Source organism: Hippocampus guttulatus, chromosome 13, assembly GCF_054856545.1.
Source record: "Hippocampus guttulatus isolate MCC_2025c chromosome 13, RoL_Hgut_1.0, whole genome shotgun sequence".
Taxonomy (NCBI): Eukaryota; Metazoa; Chordata; class Actinopteri; order Syngnathiformes; family Syngnathidae; genus Hippocampus; species Hippocampus guttulatus.
The window spans coordinates 5,964,563-5,977,333 of record NC_141273.1 but is presented as its reverse complement, the minus strand read 5'-3'; the positions used below and the strand labels follow the sequence as shown (position 1 = coordinate 5,977,333).

Here is a 12,771-nt window from a genome sequence, read left to right as displayed (position 1 = left end):
ATTTGCTGCAGTTTGAACATGAAAAAAGCAAAATAACGAGTTGGCCTAAAGTGTGACCACAGTGTGGTGAATCTGTGTTTGGGTCAGGTCTGCTTTGAATAAAAACTGATTTCCTTACCCCCCCCCCCCCCCCCCTTAAGTGTAGTCTCCAAAATTACACACTCTTAAGAACATTGTAGGAATGCACAAGGCTTAAAGGTCCTCCTACTCACTAGTGTGTAATGAGAAACCTCTTGTCCAAGGGGTCGGTCAAGAAGGCAAACACCTGCAATGATGCGACAGGGGGACTTCCTTCAGCTCCCGATCAACACCCAATTGACAAATTAGATTCCTGTGACATGCAATTCGAAGGATGAAAGTAGACAAACCATTTTGCTGCTCCTAATATGAAATTCAAATGCAGAAATGCAGAGATGTCAATCAAAAATAATTTTATATAACCTTTTCATTCCTAATTAGCATTGTCAGCTGACCGTGACTATAAAAGCTGAGTATTTTATTAAAGTTTGCCTGGGGGGGGGGGGGGGGGGGGTGTTGCATAATAAATCCAAATATTGATTCTCTCAAAACATTTACAGCGGAAAAATGTGATAAACTGAAAAGCAATGACACAGCGATTCTGTGACAAAAGGACCCATGAAGCAACCAATCAGATTGCTGTGAAGTAAACCTTATTGGCAACTCTGCGATATACAGTATCTGCTTTGCGTTTCAGGATTGCTCGGATAAGCGATGATCAATGAACAATCAATGTATATGTATTTTTCATTCATTCATTTTTCAATCTGCTTTATCCTCACGAAGGTCGCGGTGGGTGCTGGAGCCTATCCCAGCTGTCGTCATGCAGTAGGCGGGGGACACCCTGAACCGGTTGCCAGCCAATCACAGGGCTATATGTAATATTTTTATGATAATAATAATAATAATTATTATTATACTATTCATGTCTTTTTTTTCTTATGTTTCAAATGAACTTCAAATAAGCAAAGGATACAAAAAAAACAACAACACATGTTTAAACCTTCCATCCAATAGCTCCAACATTAAATTGCTAATATTCCCACCTTAGATTAGAAAACCTAGATTTAGTCTGATGATGTGTGGTTTGATATTGTAACAAAATATAAATTGGCACGGTGGTATATCTCTATGCGGGTTTTTGCTTTTAATGACCAATTTGGGATTGCCCAAAAGTCACCCTGAGTGAAACGGAAACCCCGAGTGTGCTTGTTTGTTTTCTCCTGCATGCATATGTAAGGGTGATGACATTGGGTTTCACTTATGAAGTAGTTGAAACCTTGTTAACTTAGTAATGGATATGGATACATCCTCCTCATTATTGAGCCACTCAGAGCAGGAAGACCAGAAAAGCACTTCCTCTTTCATCTTGACACTCACCTTTTGTCTGTGTGAGCTACTGATGCTGTCAGTGGGTGAAGCTCATTTGCCATTTCCCATATCGCCTCACATTTGCAAACGTGCATAAAACGCTTTAAGATCTCACTATTATAAAATGTGTATCGTATCAGTGGTATTGACATTTGACATTTTCCCAAATTCCAAATGGGCATATCTCATTTTACTGTACAGTGAAAATGAGTGAACATTTGACACTCAAACTCGATGCCTCTGCTTTTATGAATCACAGACATTTTTCTACCTTAAATACAGACATGTTAAACTTTTTTTCTCCATGTGCATCAATGGCATGTCTAATTAGCTTTTGTTGCAACTCAGTCTGTTCCAAGATGTTTGATTTACAATCAGCTCTCGTAGCTAAAGCAAGAGGAAGTGAACCCATGTTAAAATAAAACAAAAAAATATATATACATTTTGTACTCACCTTTAATGAATCAAGTGATGGTGACAAACATTCAGAGAGAGGATCTGCTTCAAACGAAGAAAAACAAATGAAAAAAAATCGATTTCATTGTCAAAATACTGCATGTACATAACATACAAAAAAAGATTTAAAAGTGGACATATACAAATAGATAGACAATATTTTTTTTATTATGTAATTATTATTCGTTGGGGAGAGCGGGAAAATGCTTATAAGTGGTGTATCCCTGGTTATTAAAAAACTTTGTAGGGTGATTTTGTGAAGCAATTAAAATGCCATGGATTCTTAATTTTTTTCTATTTTGGCTATTCTCTATCAGTCATTAAAAGTGGGCGTCCATTCTATAATATAGAGTACACCATGAACTCAGTTTAGTTTATATCGTGACGTTTTTTTCCTCTTTGACTGGCACTTGTTAGCATCATAAAAAAAAAAAAACACACACACACACTCAAGAAAGAAAAAAAGCCAATGCAAAGCATGCCGGCGATGTTTTGCTGCTCACTGATCTTAAGTCTCCCGACATCTCATGACATCATACATGATGGCTGTTTCGAACAAATGGGCTTCCTTCAAGGCGTATTTTGAAATGGTTCCCTCGAGTGTGTTCGTCTTCCAGTGTTAAACTGTCGAGTATTTTCATGTCGTCGTGATGTCATGAGTGCAGCTGTGCTCCCTTCCAGTGCGGTGGCTGTATTAGACCCTGCATTCACTTTCAAGTCATGTTTTCGCCATGCCAAATTAACAGCCAGCCTTTGGGTCAATGCTGTGTGTGAGCGCTGAGATGGGAAAGCGCGTCTGAGTGAAAAGCCCCAAGAGGAGCGGCATGCGTGTTTCTCCACAACTGGCCGCACACTGTCATCTTCAAAGCGTGGCCTTTTTCTTCTTTTTTTTCCCTTGCTCTCTGGCTTGCAGATCCTGGCTGCTCACGAAGAAGGAAAACAAAAATATTGGCTGTTCGACTCCGATTATACTGTCAATGTGGGGACAGTCAGACAGTTTTATACATGTTTTACTGCATCCCGGATGTTTCTGAAGTCAATAGGTCATGTAAGTTAGTGTTTATTTAGACTTGAGCTTGTCCAACGTACCTTAAAATATGAGAGTTGATGTGGGCTGGCTGCTCCGTCTGGCACTGTTGTCACAACCAGCTAAGGTGTGGCGGCAGCAGGGCACAGTGGAAAGCTTGATTAATGACCTCCACTGTTGTTTACCTTTTACCTTTTGTTGCATTATCTCTTCGACTCACGACATAGTGGTACAACTCACCGCTGATCCCACTGAGTACATGAAGTATTGAACAAGACCAAAAACAGGTTTTGCAAGCATCCTTACGGTTGATTATGAAGCTTCAAAGATTCTTATTGGGCTAGATTGAAATCTCGTTTGTGGGAAAGTAGACAATTCATTCATTTCATTCATAAGGCTTTATATTTTTTTATTGTGAGTTTTATATGTTTGACATCTGAATGTCAACAGCCACAAATTATTTTTGGATTTCAATGATGAAACATTTGTGCCTTTTAAACAATAACAGTTTATCGCTTTTTATTTCTGGCCACACTCTGGCAAAAGTTTGTGATAGATTTCATTTTCCTGTTCATTACATTCTGAATGGAACTCATTGACCCCAGTGCTTGAAATGCAAGTGCTATTTTGGAGAGTATTTTGAGCAATGATCAATATTGCATTAATCCTTCTTCCGTACCAGAAATATTTATCTACTCACTTCTAGATTTCAACCATGTTTCACACAGAACTTTACTTCATATAGTGCAGACATAGTTGCTTTACCACTTGCGTGTTTGTAACAAGAGTCATCACGTTGTTATCACCTAATAATAATTTGAGCCAGAAATGTAGGTAAAGGCAACCCTTGACTGCAAAGCCACGGAGCATTTTGCTAGCACTCACATGAAGTAACACACTATATGTTTCAGAATACTTGAAATAAGTTACAGATGGCCGTTTTGGCAGAACAATAATGTAACATGTCAGCGTACGTTCTTCTTGTCTGTGCTAAAAATGCTCCAAACAAGGTCTGTGTTTGATTGTTAAATTGTCCAAAAAAAAAAAAAAAAAAAGACTTCGGTGTTAACAGTACATATTAGTTTTACAATGAGCTCAACAGTTCAATGCGCTTGTTCTCTTGATGGCCATTTTGTTGGCTCTACCAAAGACCAAAAACTGTGCCGGAACCTTTTGAGATCAATTCATGTGAAATGACACGTTTCCATTTGGAAAGTCAAATGTCATCGTGTCGCTTCTCGGCCCGTTTTGGCTCACTGAAGCATCCGGTTGATGTGGTGAGCTGGCGGTACAAGTAGGAACATGGTGAAGACACATTTATCATCCTGCAGACTCCAGGGCTGTAACACTGCCTGCTTGGAAATGTTGGGCATAGTCAGTCGGAGTGTGTGTGTGGGAGGGGCGGGGGCGGGGGGGGATAAGAATAGTAAACAGCTTATGAATTGCACGGTAAACATTTACATGAACAGAAAATAAGTGAATCGGGGAAAATGAGTAATTGATCTCTTCCAAAGTCACCTCACATCATTACTGATCATGTCCAAGAAGATATGAATGGAGGCGATAATGTGTTCACTGCACCGTTCTATGCGCTTGCACATAACGTAACCTGTTCCTCGAGCTCCCCACAGTCAGTCACAACTTAAAGCTGGCAGCAATGAGCAGAAGTCAACTTGTCAACCGCTTGATAAAAGTTGACTGTACGTTCCAATGTTTGCATGCCCTGTTGCCATAGTAAATCCATTCATTTGAAACTTTAGACGTGAGAGAGATGTACGGACACGCGCCGTCTTTGTAAGACATTTTGTGACGCTAACTCTTTCTCTTTTTCCAAAACGTGTCTCACCTGACGTACTGTAGCTGTCCTGAGATGATCTCTGGTTTGCTTTTTCAACAGTACAAAGAGAAGTTTGAGCTCGGGGCAGCGCTACACCCAACAGTCCAAGATCATGTCAAATGCATTGAGTATTATCCCCTGAAAAGTTTGAACTACATGATATGAACTGGATATGTGGTCATTTGAGATTGATTTGTCGTCCAGTACTTGCTTTTTTGGAGAACCCCTGTCATCTTTTGATGGCTGGAGAGTTTGTGTCTGGTCCGTTTTAAAATCCCTTACAATGACAGACGTCTATCCTTTGCTAAAACAGTAGAGTGAACCTCAATTTTCGAATGCAAAGTGTTCTGAGATAAAACTTTTATTTTCTTCGTATTTTAAGATATCTTTTCATTTTCTACAGCGCCTGTCTTCATGGGGGGCACGGCTGAGCTGCATGGAACCATGTCACCACCATATCGCAGGGTGCCAGTAAACAAATAACCATTTACACCTTTGAGCAGGCCCTGACTGGCCAGTCTGGAGCACCCGGAACATTCTCGATGGGCCACTAGGGGGCGCTACTTCAGCCCGCAGCTTCATTTCAAAACCAGCAAAGAAATTGCTTTTATAGACCTAAGCAGATGCAGAGTGACTGACCTGGAACGAAGTTAATTTTCCCACTTTGTTGGCGTAGTTTACAGACTGTTCGGGCCACCATTTTATGCACAATGTCGATGAATGGATAATACATTCAGTTTTTCAATTTAAAAGTGTGTTCCACCTCAAAGTGTTGATGAAATGTATGAATGAAACAGAAGAGTGTATTTAAAAAAAAGCTTTTAGTTCAGCAATGCATTTTGTGGGTCAAGAAAAAAAAACCCTCTGGTGTTCATTTTAGAAACATGCCAACATTTTTTTATGTACACCCCCTATATATCCACCCATCCATTATCTGATCCACTTATCGTCACGGGGGCCACGGGCAGGTTGGAGCCTATCCCGACCGTCTTCGAGTAGCAGCACCCTGAACTGGTGACCAGCCAATCACAGGGCGCCCTCACACGCACACCGAGGGACAATTTAGTGTCTTCCATCAAACTGCCATGCATGTTTTTGGAAAGTGGGAGTACACCAGACTACCCGGAGAAAATCCACACTGGCACGGGAAGAACATGCAAAAACTCCACACAGGAAGTCTGCACCCCATGACCTATGCACTGTGAGGCCGACATGCTAACCAGTCAACCGACCACCGAGCTGCCCCCACCTCCCATATATATACAGTGTATACATATATATATATATATATATAATCAATGTTTTTTGCCCTCACCATGTGCAGTAAGTCTATATTTATAGGGTTAAGGAAATGTTAGAAATAGTTCTCATTGTAATGCAGTGCAGTTTTATACTCGTGCAAACTACAACCACAATACAAGAGTTTAATTAATTTTTTTTTCAAAATCAATTAAGCCAGTAGTCTAAGCCAATAATGTCTGAGCAATATCTTTGTAAAGGGAGACATTATTATACAACTTTTACATATTGAACCCCAATAGGTTGTGCAGATGTACCTAATATTTTGCCCAGAATTACTTCATAGTTAAATTTGCTTTGCTCGAATTTGAGGGTGCACACAATATTACAGAGGCACTATGTTCCTTTTCTCGAAATGATTAGGAAACATCCATCTAAACGGCCCACCTGCTGTCCACCCAGCACAGAGAACACAGTGGGGGGTATCACAAGTGCCCCTGATTGATGATCATAGGTCCCGCAGGAAGTAACCCCGCCACCATGAAGGAGTGTTTTCTGAACCCCAAGTGGTATCCGGGAAAACATGAGCGACTTCAGTCAGGGAGCATGTGCATGCTCATCAGCCGTGCTAATGTTTGGACTTTGTGAGTCTCGTGGGGCTTTGCTGCCAAAAGGGGAGGAAAGGAATCAGGGGCAACAAAACACACCATAGAGAGGACCCCCAAATCTTACAACCTGCCATAAAATTGGAACAGTGGGACATTTCCGTGAGCGACCCGACCAGAACTATTCATACAAATAATAAGCAGATGAAAATACTTTTAAATGATAAATCCACGTAATTCAGAGGTCATACTGTATGGCAACAGATTATAATGTTATGGCCTAACATTACGTATAGCCTACTCTAAATATTGTGCTGGTCATTTAATGTCCAATAATTACTTCACACACGGACACACACACACTCATTGTAAGATACCGGTATGCATAGTCATACAGAGTCACATATTGTCATGTATTGTAATAATATTCCAGTATTCTGTCTATGTCATCTCAATCACGATGAAAACCATTCTGGGATGAGCACAGCCCAGTCGCTTCATATAGCAGATTGTTTATACATATAAAGTCCTATATCATCTAATTCCCACAAATGTTACAGAACAAGAAACACAGAGCGATAAATATGTTATTTTTCAGTGTTGTTGTTTTTTTTAATTGCAAACATGCATCAGGAGGTCACTGAAGGACGATCTATCCATTTATTTGTGACTGCTCTTGTCCTCTTTCGGGTCCCGGGCGAACTGGAGCCTATCCCATCTGACTTTAAACCAGAGGACTGGTTGCCAGTCACTTTCAGGACCCACAAAGACGCATATCCAGTCACACTCACACATCCATAATTCAGAGTTTTAATCGAACCTATTATGCCTGTTTTTGGGATATGCGAAGAAGAGAACCTATGCAACCATTGGGAGGATGTGCCATCACAATACAGGAGGATCTGGGAAGCTAACCACTTCACTGTGCTGCCAGCAAATTTTAACTGTAAAGACAGTTTTAACCCTTTTGTGCACCGTGCAATCTGATAACTTGATAAGCCCTCCACTGTCGTAACCGCTGTCCATGAAAGGGTTAATATATATTAATAATAATTCCTGCGATAATTCACCAACAGACCAAAGGGCAACTCTATATTTTGTAATGTGTATAAACTCAATAAATAAATAAAAACACGATCAGATGGGCTCTTCGCCCCTTCGCAAACGCTTCTCAGGAATAACGTCGTTATGTAACAGCCTGATTTATTTCACAATCTAGATGACGACAGCGATGGGTTGGCCAAACACATTCTTTCCTGACCACACAGTCCTCCTTTAATTCACAACCATCCATGTTTGTTTGCAGAAGAAAAGGCCAATACCTCGTGTGGATTTTTCATCGTACTTTTTATTTTATTTTTTCAATTCAGTTACTTTTAATTCATTTTAGAACGGTGTGGGGGGGGGGGTTGTCTTCATTTTTTTAATGCTTCATTTTAATTTAGTTGTATCAGTTTGATGATTTGCTTTATTTATTTATTGATGAAGTGTTTATTTATTTAATATGGAGTATGTGTCAAATCCAAGATAAAAAAAAAAGGTCACTCATTATTGTGTAGTAAGGTAAACTATGATTTTCAAACTACTGATTGAGCTTCCTTCTTCATTATGGACATATAGCAATACCAAAATGAAGGCACTTAAAATAATCCCCGAAAGCTCATGTGTGACAAAGGCCAAAGACAAAACCAAGGGCATTTTGCTGTATTTTATAGTTAGTTTTACAAAGTTCCACAAACTTAAGACCTCCTTTCTGTTTGCTTTTTACAAAAGCTTTTTCCATTTATATTTTATTTTCTTAACAAAAATGCTTGTTCAATTTTAGTTGTGGTTTTTTTCATTAGTTTTTCTTAACTATAATAACCTTACTCATTTCACGCTTATAATGCTTTGGGTGAAAAAAGAAAAACATGTAAACTACCTTCCATCAAGTATTTTCAGCCTTTTTGTAAACATTTGAAATGCAATGAAAAGAGACTCTGTTCACTACAAATAACACTGGCATATAGAAACGAGCATAACTGTAGCTGTGTCATCACATAACAAGCCCTCATAAATGGTGAGCGAGTCTATTAAAAGGTTCAGAGAAGACCGCAGCGCAAGCAGAGCTGTTTAAGAGGAAAGGCGTTATGGGGGAAAATGCTTATAAGTTATATTGTGGAATTTCAAGAGGCTTCCTGTAAGTAGATTTGTTGTATTTGCTGCAGCTACACACCTTCAGCCAACTTGCCCATCACCCCTTCAATTCCCATCATGGCAGCTTTCATTACAAGTCAGATAACATCAGTGGAGTCGCCAAGGCTGTGCACAACTCTGGAGAAAGGTGGGGTGGTTACACCTGAGTGCTCCTCCAGCTAAGCACCCATATAATAACCAACAAATATTATAATTCCAGGAAACTCTCAAATTAGGCCCTGCTCTATTGGCCTAAATAAATCTACAGGTCATTAGAAGGAGACCTGCTGGAAAACAGTCCAACATCAACAATTAATGTCTGAGGCCAGAAAATAGTACAGGCCCCAAAAGCGATGACCTGTTTTTTTCTTTTCTTGAGATTTTTGGGACTCTCTCTATATGGTTTATTAATTTTACAATAAACCGTGAAAACATTGAGCAATTTCATGACTTTTTTAGGGGTATATTATTAACATTAAAATGAAATTATAAAAATATATTTGTAAGTAGAGCTTTGGCAAATAGTCAATATTTTTTCATTACTGCAGAATGGAGTTGAGGGCAGAAATGAAGACCCGCTAAACAGCTTTTTTTTTATCATTGACAAACTGGACATGCAGAACTCTTTTTTTTCTTTTCTTTTTAATGACAAAATATTTGTATTTTGCAGAGCACCCACACTTTCATTCAAACTTACATTCATAAGGCCACAAAGCCTTTTTTGGCTTTACTGCATCCACAACATGAAGCGAGGACCGTGTGTTTGGGTTCAGACTTACTAGAGTTGAAATGAGTTCAGTTAAATCTGATTATGGAGCTGGTAAAAATCCCGGTTATGATGATGAGGTAGCGAGACTGAGTCCATGCACACTGTTCAAGTCTTCATGGTGATGCTGCTTGCTCAGCGGACTGGGGGGTTTTCTTTCTCCTGAAATAAAAAATGTCAAAATATATATATATATACAGTACTGTATATAAATATTTACTACGTGTTTTACTGATCAACATAGTTTTCTGTATGTTAATGTATCAAGTTTAGAGGCTCAAGTAAGGATATGAATTGCTTTGAATTTAAAAGTGTACTATAGCATTCACTTATACTAATGACATTATTAATCAGTTTTTACAGATACAGCAGGAAAAGTAGACGTACATATATGTTTATATATACAGCATATAAATATAAGATAGTAAGCTGAGGCCTCAGTAATGTCTAATTCATATAGTGCCTTTCAATACCAATGCAAGCTCCAGTCATATTAATAAACATTGCGTTAAATGAACATCTCTGGTGATGTCAGTCTAAATAGAAAATTATAATATCTGTGACGGCACAACTTGATAAAACTGTAGCTGTACCTTTAAAAAAAAGTGGCCGATGAATGCGCTAATTCTGGTTGGCTAATTACAACGTAACTGTGTCATTATGGAGCTGATTTCTGCTGCAGATATTGTTAATGTGGCACATGTGTTCATTTCTAGACTCGAGTATGGCTCCAGCATAATGTACCTTCTCGGGCGTGGTGCTTGAAGGCCATCGGAGAGTGGATCTCCCCCGCGTGCATGCTCATCCCGCTGCCCGGGTGAGACAGGGCCGGGCTCTGCGGCTGCCAGTGGTGGTGACCCGGGGCCACGTAGCCGCCCGCTGGGCCACTGTACACCCCGTATTGGTTTGTTGGGGAGTACGCACACGCCGAAACGTAGCTGGACAGTGTAGAGGACGGCTGTGGAATATGCACGCATGTGCAGGAAAAAAAAAATGTTTGCTGTACCGTGAACAGAGTTTAACTAAGCTGCTCTCATTGCACTGTCGCATTGCATATGTGCTCAAATATTACAACAAACTGTCGTTTATGGTAAATTATTACCTGTGCGTATTTTATGTCAGCATCAATGGCTGATTTGTCAATGCCGTTGACTGAGTGAGCCGCAGGGAAAGTTGTTCGATTGACGCCGCTCCACTCTTCCATTTTAGTCGGATACCCCTCCGTTCCAGCGATGGCTGATTAAAAAAATAAATAAATAAAGTAAGTTTACGCTGTTCAGAAAAAAAAAAACGCAAAAGGCGACATTTCCATTAATTAGCATTATATTTCTATAAATCACGTGCATCACAAAACCGTCTCTCAACGACGCGTAATTCAGTTTGATAAATCTGGTAACAAATTCGAAAAACTTATTACCATAAGTGTTATTATTATTGGTAGGGAAAAAAAACACAATACAGCAATCTGATTCACTGTTACGATGCGAAGATGAATCGTGTAAAAATAAATTTTAACGACACGCGTGATTAATGCTTCAGTCTAAAATGTACTGTAACATATGTCTTTATTCACTGACTTTTCAGGTGAAGAGAAAAAAAACTGTAACGAGCAGTTGTGGGATTAGGGGGGGGGGGGTGTATCGAGCTGGTGAGGAAGGTGTTTGCACACACGTCATGCGTGAAAAGGCCCATTGAAAGTGGCCTAATGGACACATTGTCCTCCCGCCGAACAGGTTGTGTCGAAGAAAAGTAGTTAGTCGCACCGCGGGCGGTGTTGTGCTCACCTGCGGGGTCCATGAAGGCTCGGATCCCGAGGATGTTGCTGACGGTGTGCGCAGAGGGCCAGGCCCTGGAGATGCTCACGTGTCCCGCCGTCACCGGCACCCCGGGAGGGGAGCCCATCTTGGTGGCAGCCGGCGACATGGTGTTGGAGTAGGAGTACGGATAAATGTGGTTGTAAGGGAGGCCGGCCTGCGCCGAGGCTTGCTTGCCGCCTTCGTACTGGCCGGGCTGGGACAGATTTCCAATCTTGTTGCGTAATATCCTACTGATGGAGCTCACCGATGGCACGTTGTACTTATCGCAAACGCCGTCCGCTAAGAGTCTGTCTCGGATCTCCCATGCAAAGATCCCGGGGTCGTTCTGTTTGTATTCCCTGATGTTTTTCACCACGTTGGGCGTCGTGACGCGAGGTTTGCTGCCACCGATTGCGCCCGGTAAAATGGAGCCCGTTTCGTTGTACCGCGCCAGGATCTTGCTCACGCAGCCGTGCGAGACGCGCAGCTGCCGGCTTATGTCGCAGGGTCTGATCCCCAGCTGGGCCAGCTCCACTATTCTCAGACGAATGGCGTTGGGCAGGGGTCTTCCATTCACGAACACACCGCCCAGTTGGTTCACCTCTCCATAGGTTTGCTCTGCGCCACACACGCACAATGAACTTCAACAAAAACAACCCGAACAATCTTTTCCACACAGATCATTTTGAAGTCATAAAAAAATGTAGGCTTGCAAAAACCTAACAGAGCAGGGAGTGGATTTTTTTCGGTCATGTTTTAAACCGACTCCAACTTTCGTGTTGAGGAAAAAAAGGCGTCTATTTCTCTACAAAGATCGTTGAAGATCAAAAAACATCACCGTTGTTGTCATTGTGTCATTTTATAAAGATAATAGCGCATTTTAAATAGCACTGGCATAGATGCTGCTTTCTCAACTTGACTAAAGCGTACATATATTAAGCGCACGGTGGGCAATGTTTGGATTGTTTTTACGCAGGCGTGGTGAGCGCGGACATGCTTCCATAAGCTTCAAAGCAGCGAAGCGTACAGTAAATAAGATGCAGCCTTACCCATTTGCCTCTTTACGTTCCGTAAACACGCGAGCCTTCTTTAGATGGCGGCAGTGAACGCACACACCGAAGTGGAACAGCGAAAAATAGTCCACTTTGAGCTGCAGCGCGCGAAGTTCTTCGATAGTCTTTCAGACGCATGCAATAAAGGTGGCCACCAAAAGTGATCTTCATCCGATAAAAGCAAATTGAAGTTATCCCGGGGAGTCTGGTCTTAGCTGGAATTAATTTGACGCGTCCTCTCCACGTCAATCGTGGCTGTTCTACGCAGAGGTTGTGCTTGGGTTTCATTGGTCGCGCAGAGCTGTGCGAGGCTGTCAGCCAATGCAAACCTCATCCGGTTGGATTCGTGCAGCCTCCTTGAGTATTTTGCATAGGGGAAGTGGCAGAAAGGGGTTTCATCCAACATGCAGCCTCCTGGTAAGAACTTCA

The 12,771-nt window shown here is 41.1% G+C and overlaps 1 protein-coding gene and 1 long non-coding RNA gene across 2 annotated transcripts in view; both read right to left on the bottom strand.

The window, feature by feature from the left end:
* LOC147196097 (uncharacterized) overlaps positions 1–9,058 on the bottom strand; it is a 43,159-nt gene extending 34,101 nt beyond the window's left edge. Inside the window, exons 1-2 of the long non-coding RNA XR_015102722.1 lie at positions 2,935–9,058; positions 1,844–1,887 (exon numbers count right to left, since the gene is read on the bottom strand). This is a non-coding gene — a long non-coding RNA (uncharacterized LOC147196097). The remainder of the gene's footprint in view (positions 1–1,843; positions 1,888–2,934) is intronic.
* A 281-nt stretch (positions 9,059–9,339) lies between these two features.
* Positions 9,340–12,734, bottom strand: pax1a (paired box 1a). Its single transcript, XM_086128157.1, has 5 exons — positions 12,340–12,734; positions 11,279–11,908; positions 10,597–10,730; positions 10,239–10,452; positions 9,340–9,656 (listed from the first exon to the last, which is right to left on the bottom strand). Exons 1-5 carry the CDS (start codon positions 12,341–12,343, stop codon positions 9,562–9,564), a joined length of 1,077 nt encoding a protein of 358 aa, XP_085984283.1. The 5' UTR covers positions 12,344–12,734; the 3' UTR covers positions 9,340–9,561.
* Between the last annotated feature and the right edge of the window lie 37 nt (positions 12,735–12,771).